This window comes from Carettochelys insculpta, chromosome 2 (assembly GCF_033958435.1).
Source record: "Carettochelys insculpta isolate YL-2023 chromosome 2, ASM3395843v1, whole genome shotgun sequence".
Lineage (NCBI taxonomy): Eukaryota > Metazoa > Chordata > Testudines > Carettochelyidae > Carettochelys > Carettochelys insculpta.
Genome location: NC_134138.1, coordinates 195,208,976 through 195,225,842, shown reverse-complemented (window position 1 = coordinate 195,225,842; position 16,867 = coordinate 195,208,976). Strand labels below are relative to the sequence as shown.

The following is a 16,867-nucleotide window of genomic DNA, read 5'->3' as shown; positions in this document are numbered from 1 at the left end:
TTGCTACTCTTCTGCTGACATTTTTGATGCATCAAAAGCAGCTGCTTTGAAAGTGAAGCCACAACCCAATCTTGGGAAATAAGGAAAAACAAGTTCTTGCTGGAGATTTATTTTTATATATGCCAACATGAAGACAACAGATCTGGCACAACCAAAAGGAAGTACACAACTATTTGAAAATTACTAATATTGTTGGCTGTCTATGGTACCAAAGCCCTGAAGAAACTGTTCTCCAATAGGTAAAGACCAGCTTCCAACTGTTACATTACTGGATTTTCATTAAATACAGTGGCACTAAATCTTGTCCCAAGTGGGCCAAGTAAGGTGTCTAATGGAAGCTGGTAATACCCAGAAATGGTTTATATTACTTATATATCTGTGCTGTGTTTGTTTGTGAATTACAGATATAGGCTCTATAGCTGTATTAGAAATGTTTTACAGCAAGAGATGTATGCAATGGGCGGTGGGGTCTCCTCCCAGACAGGATGGTAGACAAAGACTCAGACATTGAAGACACATCTCAGGAATTTGTGACCGGTCATCTGGGATACAGCCAATGGCAGAATGCCACAGCAGCCCACCTGGTCAGAAAAACCTATGGAAGAAAAGAAGGAATTTCCCTCCACATTGCAAGGGTATAAAGAGGACTCTGAAAATCACCATTTTGCCTTCAGTCTCCAGATCTCATGAACTGAGCCTGTGTAGACTGGGGCCCATCCCTCAAGGGTGTGTTTTCAGAGACTTTCAAGAATCAGCATATAACACTGCTGGCTTGCATCAACAGGTTTAATTGATGTACGTAAGGTACCACTTCAGCAATTTTTCTCTCACCTTATTCTTTCTTTCTTTCTTAATAAACCTTTAGATTTTACATTCTAAAGAATTGGCACAGTGTGCTGTTTTGTGTAAGATCCAAGTATATATTGAAGTGAGGATGTGGCTGGACCCTTTGGGTACTGGAAGAACCTGTGTGGATTTCGTGAAATAGGTTTTTATAACCTCTTATCCGAGTACAGGGTGTTGCTGTTTTGGGTATTTGGAGCTGCTGGAGAATCCGTGGGCTTGCTTGTTTGGCTTCTGGCTGGCCAGTGGGGCTGGCAGACGTACTTTTGTGGCTGGTTCCATTTGCCTTAGTGAGAAGGCAGTCACAGCCTGGGTTGTAAGTGGCCTGGTTTTAAGCAATATACCCAGGATAAGTTCCCTCAGATGTGGCCAGAACGCCCACCATATTACACCAAGAAGATTAACTCTTGCTAATTTGATGTGTTATAAGAGGGACAGAAAAGTAATCAAGCAGACACAAAAAGATAAATGCTACATTATGGCTGCTTCTATACCACAAACTTACTTCGAAGTAGCATGCAGAGCATCTACACACACTTTCCCTTACTTTGACATTAACTACGAAGTAAGGAAAGCTAACTTCGAAGTCACTGCTCCATTCCCAGGAATGAGTCCGATAACGAGGTAGCCCACCCTGGAGGATGGAGACACTCTGGCCAGCCCAGCCAGGGCTCTATGGTCCTTGCCAGCCACCTTAAAGGAAACAGCTCCCTGGCAACCCCAGGCAGGAAGCTGAGACTGTGCCACAAGCAGCGGCAGCATGAGCTCCCACTCAGACTGCCCCTGCTCTAAGCACCAGCCCACCTCCGCACCCCCTGGCCACCATGGCAGCATGCCAGGATCCCCTGGCCTCCTGGAAGCCTCGTACGAGGAGTCCGAGGGCTCACAGTGCCCAGGCAAGGGCCGTGCCAGCAGGGGACCCTCCGGGACTGAGGACGACCTGAAGGACCTCCTCACTCTGTGGGAGAAGGAGGAGGTCCTTCGCTGCCACAGAAACGCCGAGGCCTTTGACTGGCTGGCCAGCGGCCTTGCTGCCTTAGGCCACCCTGACTGCACTGGCAATGGCTTGCAGATAAAAGTTAAAGAACTCCACCAGACATACATCAAGGCCTGTGATGCTGCCAGCTGGATGGGGGCACAGCCTGTCCACTGCCCCCACTACCAGGAGCTGCACAGGCTCCTGGGGCTGAGGGAGGCAGCCACCCCAGAGCACGTGGTGGACACTGCCACTCCCCCACATGGACAGCAAGGATGAGGCAGGCCTTTCCGGCACCACAAGCCCCCCGCATGGGGAGCAGACAACTGAGACCAAAGGCAATGATGAGGGCTCCCAAAATGGGACCCTCATCATCGCCCTCCGCTCTGGGACACCCAGCAGAGCCTCCTCCAGATGAGCCTCACCCGAACCCCAGGACATCACAGCTGGTACATATAGGATGAGTCGGATGTCGCCAGGGATGAGGATGGCCCCCCCCTCAGAACAGCCTCACAGCCCACATGACTGGGGACAGGGGAGGGGGAGAAAAAACAGGCTGACCCTTGCCAGGTGGGAACCTCTGGGCACCGGGGATCGCACTGGGCTCATGGGCCATTGGGCGGCAGACAGACGAGGTGGAGTTGAGCAAAGCATGGGCCCCAGCCCCCGCCCTCCCCCCCCGGGACTGGGACCTATCACTAATGGGCCATCCCCCTGTCCCCTTCTGTCTCCACAGGTCCACCACTGGGAAGGCGCCACAGCCGACCAGAGTGGGTCACAGATGAAGATGGCTGGGGGGCCACCCCATTGCCCCAGCCCACAGCTCCCTGAGGCTGTGGCAGGGCCTCCCACAGATGGCGCTGCAAGGATAAGGAGGCAGCCACCAACTGGACAGTCATGCGGGAGATGACCAGAGTGCTCTGGGACTGGCTGGTGATGGAGCGGGACGTGTGGGTGTGGCTGGCCAGCAGCCTGGATGCCGTGGCTCAGGCCTTGGCCGTCTGCCTTGCCCAACTGCCTGCCACCTCACCAGCCTGGCCCACAGCCAACCCCCTCTCCCCCCACACACAGCCACCCCTCTGGCAGCTGCCCACCTCCCGGCCGATCTGTCACCACCCATCCGCCTGGAGCTGGTTCAGTGGCTGCTGGCTGAGGTGGGCACCCTGGCCCAGCGCCAGTGGCACCCCCCACACCATGTGGAGGCCAAGCCCTTGGCACCCCACCCCAGCTCTACCTTCCTGTAGTCCTGGCCCTGTCACAGCCCTGCAAGGGGCCCCGGACATGGGGTGGTAGGGTCAGCCATGGCCGATGTGGCTCCCAGTCCCTCACGCCCCTGGGTGACTCAGCCTTTCCCCACCGAGCCCCTCTCCCAGTTCAGTCCCCCCCAAGTCCCCTGCCTCCCTTCTGTGGACTGTTTCCCCCCCGTGCACTGTAAATAGTTTGACACATTGTTCTGTTTGGTTTTGCAAAAAAGTTTCTTACCCCAATACTAAAGTTTAACATTCCCATGCTAACCCCGTGCCCCTGGCACTTGGTGAGAGAGTGGTGGGCGGGGTGGTAACATTAGGGATGGGGAAGTGTGGGAGCCCATGGTGCAGAGTGTGGCCGAGTGAAGGCCTAGCACAAGGCCTCTCAGACCCTGACCCCATCCCTCTCTGCCTCGCAGCATGGGGCAGTGGGTGGCTGCTCATACCCAACCCCCGAATCCGTGACCCAGCCCTGGATGAAGGTTGTGGAGGGCACAGCAGGCAGCGATGACCGAGGGGACATTTGAGAGGCTGACATCCAGCCTGGTGAGTAGGCTGAAAAACCTCCCCTCCAGCCTCCCAAACACCTGCTCTACTGTGCCCTGGCACGGTTGAGGTGACCATTGAAGGTGTCCTGGGCCTGTATGGTGCATCCAGTATGGGCCGCGTGAGCCATGGGTGCAGCATCAGCCATGATGCAGAGGGGTATCGTGATGTCCCCAAGCGGGAGCTCCCACAGGGGGACACATGTGCCCTCCTACATCCAACATCTCAGCCACGAATTCCAGAACCATCCATTCCATTCACATCCACCAGAGCCTGCATTATCACCGAATGGTACCCCTTCCTGTTAATATAGGTGCCCCCGTTGTGGTGCGGAGCGCAGATCACCACACGTGTCCCATCCAGAGCTCTGAAACAATGGGGGAAGCCCAGGTCCGCAAAACTAGTGAGGGTGGCAACCAGGTTCCCCAGGGTCACGACTCATGGCAAGAGAACCCTGCTGATGGCCTGGACAACCTGCGGGAGAGGGGGATGGAGGACACCTCCATGAATGCCAGACTGGGAGGCGCCCCCTGCTCCCTGCCCACCAGGGGCCCCCTTCCCTCTGTTCCCTGCCCAGTAGCCCTCTCCCCAGGACAGGTCCGTGGTGGGGGCAAAACTTACCGCAATCATCACCAGTCCAACAGTTGCTTTGCCGAGGCCAAATTAGTGGCTGACGGACGGGAGGCTGTCAGGGGTGGCCAGCCTCCACAGGGCAATGGCCACCCTCTTCTGCACTGGGAATGCTGGCCACATCCGTGTGTCAGTGCTAGAGGCCTGGGGCAAGCCAGTGGCAGAGGTCTTTGAGTGTCTGGCTGGTCATTCTGAAGTTCCTCAGCCACCGCTCGTCACTCCAATCCTCCAGCACCAGCTGGTCTCACCGCTCACTGGTGGTGGCGAAGGACCACTGGCGCCAGATCGGGGGGTGACCCGGCTGCATCACTGGAAGATCAGGGTGACCAGCAAGGCCAGTAGGCAGGCCAGGGTGGAGAGGACCTTGTCCTTGGGGAGGGCGTGAGCGGACATGTTCCTCCACTGTTCTGCCCAGCACGTGCTCTGCTGCTCTCTGCCACCTGGTAGTCCTGAGCACGTGCAGGGTGTGGGTGTTGGGAGGGGCCCTTTAAGGGGTCAGCTGGCTGCAAGCCCAGAAGGGCTTGTTGGCCATGTGACCCTATACCTGCATAATTTCTTGGCCCCTTACTTCAATGTACGGATTAATTGTGTGTAGATGTTTAACTTTGAATTAAGGGGAACCTACTTCGAAATAAGGGAGGGTGCATTTTGTGTGCAGACTCACTACTTCAAAGTTGCTTACTTTGAAGTATAACTTCGAAGTAAGCAACTTGGAAGTTATTTTGTAACATAGACCACTTATGAGTAGTTGGGAGAGAATCTATTAAAATCAGATGTTAGAGAAATTCCTGTTCTGTCTGATCCAATGGATGGCTATCCAGATAATTACATAACCTTCATTTTTGTAGAATATAAGCACCAGAAGAAAAACGAAAACATTCCCTGCACTTTTCTGTTGGGGTAGCTGAAATGTATAAGAATATTCTTTTTTTTTCTTTGACTATATATACTCTTACTGAAGAAACAGGTTTGCAGTATGTTGTCCCTTACAAATGGAATTATTTTGGTAGCAATAATAAATACCTTTCATGTGCTATTACAGACCAAGAATAAGGATTTACCTGAATTAAGGAAATTAAGTTACTTATTTCTAACTGAATTCTAAATTAAAGGTCCATTCTTGACTTGGCTTAGTAATTTTTGAAGGTGATCTTACGTCATCCTACTTAATTTAGAATTGTGGTAATAATTAAACTAGCATCATAGTAGTACTGCCAAGACCAAGAAAATGTAGGATGATCTACTGTACTGCATAAGTGCCAGGCATATTAATGAATGAGTCCTCTTAGTTTTGGAAAGTTTCTAGAGAATACTCCAAATTTTTAGAAAGGATTACCTTTGCAAAAGTCATAGTACATCAACTTTCCAAGTCATGAAAATATGTGGCCTTCAAGAGGTATAAGTAATAGCAAAATAGTCTTAGTATCCATCTGATAATTTCTGCATTGCTACAAACTACAAGTGTAATACACAAATTTAAATTATTTTTAAATATGGAAATATTGGACAATGAACGTATATCTGGAATTGATTTTTAGGCACTAAACTTATGAAAAATCTCATACTAATGTTCAATCTATTTTGATTTTATTGATCTATTAAGGGGTCATGGGATTAAATACAAAATTCTCCATATTTGCAGTGTTTCTGCATGATGGACTTTATAATTCTCTCTGTTTCCATGTTCTTAAGAATTTAGTGATTTCATTTACATGCAGTCCAGGTGTCCTATATTTTCTTCGTGTCCTAAATGATGGGCAAAACCACAATTACAGAAGAGAAAAATTGATCCTAAGTTTTTAACATTTTCAAGTTTAACTCATATTGATTTAAAAGGGACTGTTAAGTGAGCTGAGCATGTAAGAACTTGGCTGAAAAAATTAGTGGTGTATGAGACACAACCATCTATTTGAAGAATTTAAACACCAGCAAGGAATTGTCCAAGATGGCCCAAGAAGTTTTTAGTATTGCAGGTGTGAAACTACATAACAGGATGTCAGGCCCCTGGGTCTGTGGGGAGTCATAAAACTCCAATCCTCCACTGGGTGGTTCAGATTCAGCAACTAGAACCAAGATCCATGAATCCCAACTGAGTCAAAAATCCTGCCTCTACATTCTGACTGGGAGAGATCTGAAGCTTCTAATTGGGTCAGAGCTTCTATTTAAGCCAGGAAGTCATCTATACAACTGGGCTTCACTCTGCCATGAATCACTAGCCTGGCATTCACATATACCTGCCTTTCGATCCTGACTTACCTTGATTCTTGATACTGACTCTTGATCCCTGCCCTTGGTTTGTCACTTGATCCTAATCTCCCGGCATTCTAACCCAGCATGATATTGAAATACTATTAGGTAGTTGCTACTTATCCAAGAGGTTATGCAATGCTCACCCATTTCCCATATAAAATATATATGCAATGTTTAGTAGTTAGATTGTTGGGTAATTGCAAACAACAATTAACTTTTCATACAGTTTCAATGATTTCTCTCACTTGAGACAATTAGGCCAAATTGAGAGGGATACTGAGCAGCATCTTCCATCTTCCAAATGCTCTGTACCTCTAAGGATCTGACCCTCTGTTATCATGACTTCCACCTAACTTTCCCTAAAATATGACAAATTCATAGCTATGATTCACAGCACTATTAGCTCATCTACATTGTATGCAAGAAAAGGCCAACATTTAATCATGTATGATGTAACTATCTAGTACGTGTTATGCACACAGAAATTACAAAAAAAGTAGAATTAAGGCCCAATTCAGGTCTTGGACTATACGCAAAGACACATACTTGAAAAATCATGGCCAGAAGTCTTGGGTCATGCCTCAGAACCAGTGGAGTTCATAGTCTGCACCCTCCAATTTCTAGTTAAAGGATATACTTTACAATGTCACTTGTGCCACCTGATCTCTGGCTCACACTGTTTTATTAGGATTATTCATTAACCCGGAAAAAATAATCTCCCTGTGTGGCTGTGGGCCTTAAATTGGAATTTATCTCTTAATGTAGACGTAGCCTGAGGCTGCTCTGATGAGATGTAGAAGCAGGTGGTAACATAATCAGTACATGCTAACTCATTCCACCCTTTAATTATAAATGCATAATAGACTTACAGGTGGTATAGGCTGAATGAAGTTTGCCTACTATTTTTCAGTAAAAGAGAGAAAGCCGTGTTAGTCTATATTCTATGAAAACAAAAAAGCAGTCCAGTAGCACTTTAAAAGACTAACAAAATAATTTATTGGGTGATGAGGTTTCGTGGGACAGACCCACTTCTGAACCGGAATGGGAGTTTTTTAGGTCATTATAGGGGCTCTTTTGCATCCTTGGCTTAATCTAATTCTTGACTTCCCCGCCCCCCCCAACCTTCTGCCCCTCTGCTCTCTGATTTGCTCACCTTGATAATATTTTTCTGATTTGTCAACCTTGATTGCTATTTTTGGTTCTCTGTGCCTTAAATATTGAGTCTGTTCTGGTCTGGCTGTGGTCTGAAGAAGTGGGTCTGTCCCACGAAAGCTCATCACCCAATAAATTATTTTGTTAGTCTTTTAGAGTGCTACCGGACTGCTGTTTTGTTTTCCAACTATTTTTTGTTCTTTAGGGCGCTAATGAAACTGTAAACATCAAAGGAAGAAAACATTTGACTATCTCCAGTTTTCCTTAAAATGACACCGTGAATATGTTTATGTTTCAAAATTTACAATACACATAGAATTTTAAAATATTTAACACAGATATAAGAGTTGGAGTATCATGTAATCTAAGCTTGAACACACACTGCTTCTTGTTGTAGGGACTTCAGTGGGAATTTCAAAAGGCTTCTATCCATACCTTGTAAAGGTAATTTCAGCCTATGTAACAGCTAGGCCGTGTCTACACTGACCCTCCCTTTCGAAATTGGCATGCAAATGCGGCTGTCCTAAAACGCAAATGAGGTGCTAATTTTCATACTCAACACCTCATTTGCATAATGACATCCAGTCACCATCCCAGAAGTGCTGTTTTCAAAATGCAGAACAGCTGCATAGATGGGGTTCCTTTGAAAGGAAGCCCTACTTTTAAAAGTGCCCTTCTTCCTGAAAAACATTAGGAAGAAAGGTGCTTTCGAAAGCAGGGCTTCCTTTCGAAGGAACCCTGTCTACATGGCTGTTTTGCATTTCAAAAACAGCACATCTGGAACAGTGAGAGGCTGCCATCAGGTAAATGAGGCACCAAACATGCAAATTAGTGCCTTATTTGCATTTCTGATCAGCCATATTTGCATGCAACTTTCGAAAGGGAGAGGCAGTGTAGATTTGCCCCCCCGCCACTCCCCCCGCCCAAAAAAAAAGGCTAGTACAGAAAATTATAAAGAAAGCATCATACTTCCTCAGAATAGGAGTCCATTAGTAGAATGAAATCAGGTCATTATTCATGTCTAGGTCTATGGAGATTTTATTTGAGACTGGGATCTTTTATCTAAATTCTTTCTTACAAATGGTGGTGGTATAAGCAACAAGTAGAAATAGATTTGAAAAACAAAGAAAAGGGAGAAAGGAGTGGACCAGATACTTCCCTGCGAATCTAAAGGAAGGATGTGCTGCTTATGTCAGGGTGGTTACAAAGGGGAGAATACATCCCAGCTAATCCTCCAATAGAGCCCATGAGAACACTATAGCTGCGTCTACACTTGCATTCGTCTTTAGAAAGAGGCACGCAAATGAAGGAAATTAAAAATGCAAATGAGGCACTGATTTACAGATCTGACACCTCATTTGCATAATCTCTTTGTGAAAGAGCTTCTTTCAAAAGAAAAAAAGCAGTATAGACGTGGCTCTTTTGAAAATAAACCCCATCTTCGAAAGAACTCTTCTTCCTCAAACAAAATACGAAGTAGGGCTCTTTTGAAAACAGGTAACTTTCAAGAGAGCCTTGGTCTACACTTCTTTCTTTCGAAAAGAGATTATGCAAATGAGGTGTCATATGTAAATCAGTGCCTCATCTGCATACTTGATTTCCTTGCATGCTTCTTTCAAAACAGGAATGCAAGTTTAGACACAACTTATGGAAAAGAGTTAGACTCAATAAGTGCTAGCAGACAGAACATTATTTATCTGCTCCTGAAGAAACTGCAAACCCAGTTGGTCATCTTAGTCAAATTCCCATGGAGATACGTGCTGCCTTGTCACTGGGTAGTCTCTGGAGACACACTACTTGTGGAAAGGGAGGGTTTGGCATCAGGGTGGGACCCTAATCCTTGCTATAGTCTCTTTTTGCCAGGTAAAGAGGTTGGAGCAGCATAAAAGGCACACGAAAATCCCTATATTTGTCCAAAGAATGATATCCCCACGGCAGGTGCTGTTGTAAGACTGTCCTTTGAAAACCTCCTTACAAGCCCTAGCATAAGAGCTAAGCTGAGGGCAGGTCATGGCACACAGCTCCAGGGAAGCTACCATAGCTTAGTGCTTTGAAGCTGATTAATTTGCAACAGGGGCCTCTCCAATTTCTGGGACAGTCTAGGATAAGGAGACCACATAAGGCTGAAAAACCTTTCTCAGCCCTGCCTTCCTGCTCTGTGAGAATTTTGTCACAGAATCTAACCCAAACGTCTTGCTTCTGATTGGTTCCTTGCTGCCTGAGTGACACTAAAATATAAGAGCTATGTATATGCATATGTGCAGGTTAATAGCCAGTTTTGGAGAGTCTCTGGTTTCAGGGTGATCTTAATTATGCCACAATGGATTTGGCCATGACTCATGAAAACAGTTTCAATGTACATGTCACTTTATATATGACTCCAATTCCAGGAACATGGTGCATGATTTGCTACCTTTCATGAACTGCTCTGAGGCATTATTTGGCAGGGTTTCCATAGATTTCAAGTAATGTTCCCTTAACATGCCCACCCAGCATGTCCAGGTGCAAAGAAGTAAATCAGCAGTAGTTCCACAGATTCTAGATGCAGAGGCCAATGTCCTCTCTCTGCTCTGACATAATCATGTCTTGGTTCAGGAGCAGGGATAGTAACAAAGTATAATTCTCACACAAATATTAATACAGGACTACCATGCATACCTCCTAACTAGTAATACTGCACAACAAAATATGAGCATGTGCTTTTTCATTAAAAATAACCGAGGAATTCAAGGAAAGTGGTTTTGCTGTAACCTGATTTAAGAATCAGAAGGTGATGGTGATAAGTGCTTATATTTCAAAATGCTCCATTGCAGAGTTTCTTACACTATGTTCTGTGGAACACTGGTGTTCTGTAGCACTTTGCAGGCATGCCATGAGCATCTGACATTTCTTTGGTATCACAGACACTGGTGGTCTGTATTTTCTGTTATTAAAACCAGAAACAATGTTACTTCTTCACTGCTAAGATACCCGATTAAATTACTTTGTTTTGTTTTTGCTGTATATGTTGCTATTTGTTTGTTTGCTTGCTCTTTTGGGGGGTGGAGGTGACAATTTTTTTGAAGAAAATTTTCATAGGTGTTCATCATAAATATATTATTGTTTGGCATTCTGTGGTCTCAAAAAGTTTAAGAAACACTGGTCTCTCTGTAGTAACAGGCATCATGAGACAGATTCTTTGAATTTGGGATCTTGCAATTGAAAATCCCCTGAAAAACCAGTAAGAACACTAAAACAAAGTACAGCCAAACACTTGCATTTGGCTACTAGACTAAAGGAGTAATTTCAACTTTAGCAACATTCAAAAAAGCCTCACAAGCAACTTCTTACCAGCTGAATAAGCAGGCTCATTAGGTCTGTCAGGGGTTTATTGATAAGTAGAAGGTCTTCAGCAGCCTGCGTATCCCCTCCTGTGCAAGATTTCTGTGCCTTAATGAGACAAGGAAAAATAAAAAAGGTGTCTTGGTGAGTTCTCAGCTGTGAGAAACAAATAAGGTCCATTAGGCAGTACAAATTTGAATGGAAGTTCGAAGGAGGTGTTCTTATACTCCCTTTGCTAGTTAAGTATTCTGAGATCCCTATGAGAAGTTATAGTCTGATTGTGTCTGTAACAATAACCACACAGCAAGAGGGACTCATGTTGTCACATCCACTCTAAACTGATTTAATATGCTGGCCTACACGACATTTCTTCAGCAAGAGACATACCAACTGTATGTATAATATATATATGAACTCATCATAAAATGTGTATCTGCAATCTTTGTTTTTTGTATATACACTCCTTCTCTCGCCACACAACTATATGGCTTCTTTATTTTAACATGCAATAGCTCACTGCAAGTCTCCAAAGACCACCCTGTGTTTTATAAGAGATGATTATAAGCACAGCTGGAAACAAGAAAATCAAGATGACTCAAAAGTTAAGATTTTCACTTCCACCCTACTGGCTTGAATTTTCAACTGGAATGATATAGTGGAATTTGAACATCAAGTGCTCTACTACTTTATGAAAACACTTGATGAATAAGATTCCATAGGGAAATGGTCCATAGTCCATGGATAGCACTAAACACAGAAGCCTGGCCCTTTAAAATACACAGACAAATTTTTCTGTAGCAGTATTGGAGAAAATTAAGAAATTTGGATTTCTGATATCCAAAATAAGTTTCTCCAGACTGCTTACGAGACACTGGCTATCAATCTTCACAATTTAGAAGTATTATGGCTATAATGGATCCTAAGACTCAGTCAGTAATGGTTGACTCACACAAATGAGAGCTAAATTTGAACCAAACTATACAGATTTATGTTGCATTTCTCTTTATTTTCCCTGGCTATGTACCAAATCCTCTCTTCTCCTATGTGCTATATGGAGGCCTAGAAACATACTACCTATTCAATTGTGCTCAGTCAAGGGATGTTCTTAAAGAACGCTTTCCAAAAAATATCTGATCCCTTAGGAAAAATACACAGAAGAAAACTATATATTTTACATAGTTCCCATCTTCTGCACCTTGCTTCAGTCATTTACATGCAAAAAGGATTTTACTCTGATTTACATAAAATCCCCTGCTTTTGTGTGACAACAGATACATTCACAAGGTTTTCCATAGGAATCAACTGGCAATATTTGTAGTGTGCTTTGAGATTCTTGGATGCCATCAGAGAAGTGCAAAGTATTGTAAGTTTTTCCACATGCACTAGATTATAGTAACACAGCTTTGTCTTTCTTGAGTTTCTGCCAGAGATTTAAAAATGTAAGTTTGCAGGATGTGCCTAGTTAATATGATAACTGATTATGTAAATTTGCAGGAACAGCAAATAGGCATCTGGGATGCAGGAGGAAGGAAAATACCTCTGTCAGTGCATCTGCATAAGCAGAGGTCATCCATCCATTTCTGATACAGGTAACCATTTGTAGAGTGCACACAACAAAACCTCAGTAGTGAACTGCTATTGACTTATATGATATCATCTATATTTTTAATATCCCAAAACACGTTTTGAAATATCAATGGGTAATTTTGCCTGTAGAATCAAGATCAGGGTCAAATCATCAGCTTCAGGGAATGATACTACCTTATGATAATTCTTCTTTTGGCGTAAGATATTGTATTTGAGAGGCCAATGGTATCGCTTGGATGTTTGTCTTGTAGCACAAAACCAAAAAGCTAAATAATGGTTGATGTACATTTCAAAAGAGAAGCATATTTTGGTGTAGCCCTGTAGCTAAAATGTAGCCTTATGCAATGTAATGTACCTTGCCTTCCATCTTTTCTCACTAGCAAAAAGGAATGGCCTAATGCAGCTGGTAAAGATGCATCAAGCAGGCTGTCTGGGTTTACTACTAATGTTAAGGCAGTAACAGACCAGAATGATCCTTATGACTCACTGTGGTCACTCTTTTAACCCTTAGGATTGCTCTTTTTTTTGTATTATGGAATAATTTGTAACAGTAATAGTTACTTTAATCCTAGTATATGTTGTAGTAGATCTTTTTTATGAAACAACTGGAAGTCCTGTTGCACCTTATAGACTAACAGATATTTTGGAGTGTAAGCTTTCATGGGCAAAGACCCGCTTCGTCAGATGCGTCTTTGTCTTTGCCCACGAAAGCTTATGCTCAAAGTATCTGTTAGTCTGTAAGGTGCCACAGGACTTTAACTGTTTTTGAAGACACAGACTAACTCAGTTACCCCTCTGATATTTTTTATTAAAGTAACTGCTTAATTTTGTGTGAGTGAAGAATGTGAATGTTTGAAAAGAGATTTGTCTGAAGGCCAGCACAGCATCCAGATGGTCAGAGGAGAGGCCGGAGATTTGGGGGGAGCATAGGAACTATCAAATGTGCCCACAGTATTCAATGGTAGCTGGGGGCGGGTCAGACCGGCACCCCTGAAGTTAGAAGCAAACACTCCCAACATCTGACAATAAAAAAACCCACTGGAGCCAGGGTGAGGCATCATCCAGAAGAGTAGTCAGCAGCGCAATGTTCAAACAATAATGAAAACAATCTGCAGATAACATATCTTGCAAAGTGACTGATTACAATGTGATACAGCAATATCCACAGATTTGCATGAGAAGGGATCCCTATAAAGATGGGGAGTCTTACGGGGTTCTTTGGGTTCCATCATGCCAACATCTGGAGCACTAGTCAGAACCAACAGAGCCTGGCTCCTCCCATGCACTCAGCCTAACTGGCCAGTAAGTTGATGCAAGAGACAGACTGATACTATAGCAACACTGGCAGTGTGCATGCATGCATTTTTTTCCTTTGCATTCTGTATAAACACAGCATATTGCCTTTTCCTCTAAAAAGATCCCAAGAGCTTCTTTTAAGCATAACATTGGGAGTGCGATGATTCAAAGATGTGTTCTTGAAACGTAAAAAAAAAAATGCACAAAATTATATACTACACTTCAAACTATGCTGAGCTGCTGAATAAAAAATTGGGTTATTAAAAGCTTGCAGTTTCAACCTGTTATCATCCAACACAGGATCAGTGTTATGTCCTCATGACTATATCATGAGAGAAAAACACTTTGTCTTCCCAAGAGTTTACATACAGTGCCTACTAAAGGTTGCATCTCCTAAAACTGTCACTCTCTGGTCTGGCAACATTCCTAGTCTGGCAGGGCCAGGGATGCTCCTGGACTAGACAGCAAGGACCAAAAGGCAAGCAGAGCTGGCTTCCTGGCAGACCTGCATGGGAAAGTGGGGCTGCATCCGGAGCCAACATCCCCTGGCAGCCTCACGGGGGCAAGGGGCAGTAGGGCTGAGTCTGGCGTCAGCATCCCCTGGCAGCCCTGAGAAGGCCTGCAGCTGATGCACCGGAATCCTTGGCAAGCTGTGCTTGGTCAGGGCTGGAGTGCTGGCATCCCCCTGCAATCACACAGAGTCAGGGCTGGAGCACCAGCAGATGGCCACCCACGGCAGCCACATGGAGCCAGGACCAGAGCAACAGGAAGCCATGAGGGGCTGGGGCTGGAGTGCCGGTGGCCAGTCATTCCTGGCTGCTGAGTGGGTCCAAGGCTGGAGTGTTGGGGAGTGGCTGGTGATGGTAAGTCATGGCCAGAGTGCTGGGGAGCCACCTCTGGAGGCTGGTGGAGGTCAGGGAGCTGGACCGAGGGCATTAACCTCCTCTGGTCCGACAAAATCCCTCGTTCAGGACCAGGAAGGTGCACTCCATACCATCAAAATGTTTCTCACTAATACAAAGGAGTAAAATATAACCAAAAAAGGACTCAAACAGACATATCCAACAGAAAACACTTGCTCCTCCTCACAGCCCAAGACAACCTGTTCTAATTTTATTGAGAGAGACAAGGTGGGAAAAACAACAAGAAGTCCTGTGGCACCTTGTAGACTAACAGATATTTTGGAGCATGAGCTTTCCTGGGTGAAGACCTGCTTCATCAGATGCATGCAGACTCAGACCCACAGCCCCATGCCCCCGTGGAGCTGCAAGGGGATGTTGGCTCCGGATCTGATGAAGAGGGTCTTTGCTCACAAAAGCTTATGCTCCAAAATATCTGTTAGTCTATAAGGTGCCAGGGGACTTCTTGTTGTTCTCAAAGATACCGACTAACACGGCTACCCCTCTGAGACAAGGTGGGAAAAGTAATATCATGTATTGGATCAATTTCAGTTTCAGCAGCATAGTTGCTAGGACATCTGATGCACAAGATGAGACATATAGGACTCAGGGATCTTGAAAGTTATGTTGTAGGGGGTGCACATCTTTGTAGCAGGTCTGTCTCCAGGGTTGGCATCTGTTGCTTTGGCAGGCTCTGCCGCTGATTTAGCATGGGTCTTACACGTGCTTATTACGTGTGTACCACATCCAGTGCATAACGACTACTGTGTGGATAAAACCAGACAATCACTATGCTCTCAAACAAGCTCACAAAGAAAAATGATAAAAAACAAAACAATCATCTGTGGGTCGCCATATTTATAAAAAAAGATAATTTCATATCTGACCTTTCTGTCCTCAACTCAAAGGAAACCTGCACATTGTCTTCAAAAGATGAATTTGAGAAAAATTTCATAATATGCAGAACTCTAAAAACTACAGACTTACCAGAGACACTGATTGTTGGCTCAGTGCAACATCTTTTTATACAAATTACTCAAGATAGATAAGTCCAAAGCTGAGTGTACAGTTACAAACGGATCTCACTATACTAGCTGAGTGGGCAACAAAATGGCAGATGAAATTCAGTGGTGATGAAATGCAAAGTAATGCAAACTGGAAAAAAAAATCCCACATATACATAACAAAATGAGGTCTAAATTTGCTGTTATCAGTCAGGAAAGAGATCTTGGTGTCACTGTGGATAGCTCTTTGAAAACAAATGCTGAATGTGTAGCAGAGGTTAACAAAGGTAGCAATTTTAGGAATTATCAGGAAATAGATATTAAAACAGAAAATATCACAATGCCATTGTTTGAATCCATGGGTTACCCACACTGTGAATATTGCTTGCAGTTCCAGTTGCCCATTTCAAAAATGAGAATTAGGATTAAAAAAGAGAAAGAGAAGGGAAACAAACATGATTATGGGCCAGAAGAGCTTCCATACAAGGAGAGATTTAAAAAGACTAAGACTGTTCAACTTAGAGGGGAAATATGAGAGAGACCTATAAAATCACAAATGATGTGGAGAAAGTCAACAGTGAAGGATTATCTCTTCACGTAAAAGGGATGAGGTGTCACCCAAAGAAAGGGGCAGATTGGAGGTTTGAAAGAAGTAAAAGGAAGTACACAATCCACAGTCAACCTGTGGAATTCATTGCCAGGAGATATTGTGAAGGTCAAAAATATACACAGTTTAAAAAAGAATTAGCTAAATTCATGGAGGATAGCTCCAAAAATGTCTATCAGTCAAGATGATCAGGGATGCAACCCCAGGCCCTGGGTGTACCTAAACCTCTAACTGCCAAAAGCTGGAAAAAAAGCTGGATCATAGAAAGTGCATCACTAAAAATTAGCCTTTTCTGTCCATTCCCTGTGAAGAATCTGGCACTGACCACTGTGCTAAAAGGACCACTGGTTTGACCCAGTATGACAATCTTAACAAGTAACATACCCTGTTGCCCACTAATCCTCCTCTGATTTACAAATGGATAGGTATTAACTTCCCACTTATTTTAAGTGGTCTCTTACAACATATGTGAATCTCTTATGCTTAACAAACTGCCCATCTTGCATTTA

At 44.3% G+C, this 16,867-nt stretch overlaps 1 protein-coding gene across 3 annotated transcripts in view; it reads right to left on the bottom strand.

Annotated features, from left to right (window-relative positions):
• Positions 1 to 16,867, bottom strand: part of ULK4 (unc-51 like kinase 4) — a 460,156-nt gene that overhangs the window by 82,990 nt on the left and 360,299 nt on the right. For all 3 annotated transcript variants that reach the window (XM_074988237.1, XM_074988236.1, XM_074988238.1), the window contains one exon: positions 10,975 to 11,073. In XM_074988237.1, the coding sequence (XP_074844338.1) occupies positions 10,975 to 11,073 (99 nt within the window). The remainder of the gene's footprint in view (positions 1 to 10,974; positions 11,074 to 16,867) is intronic.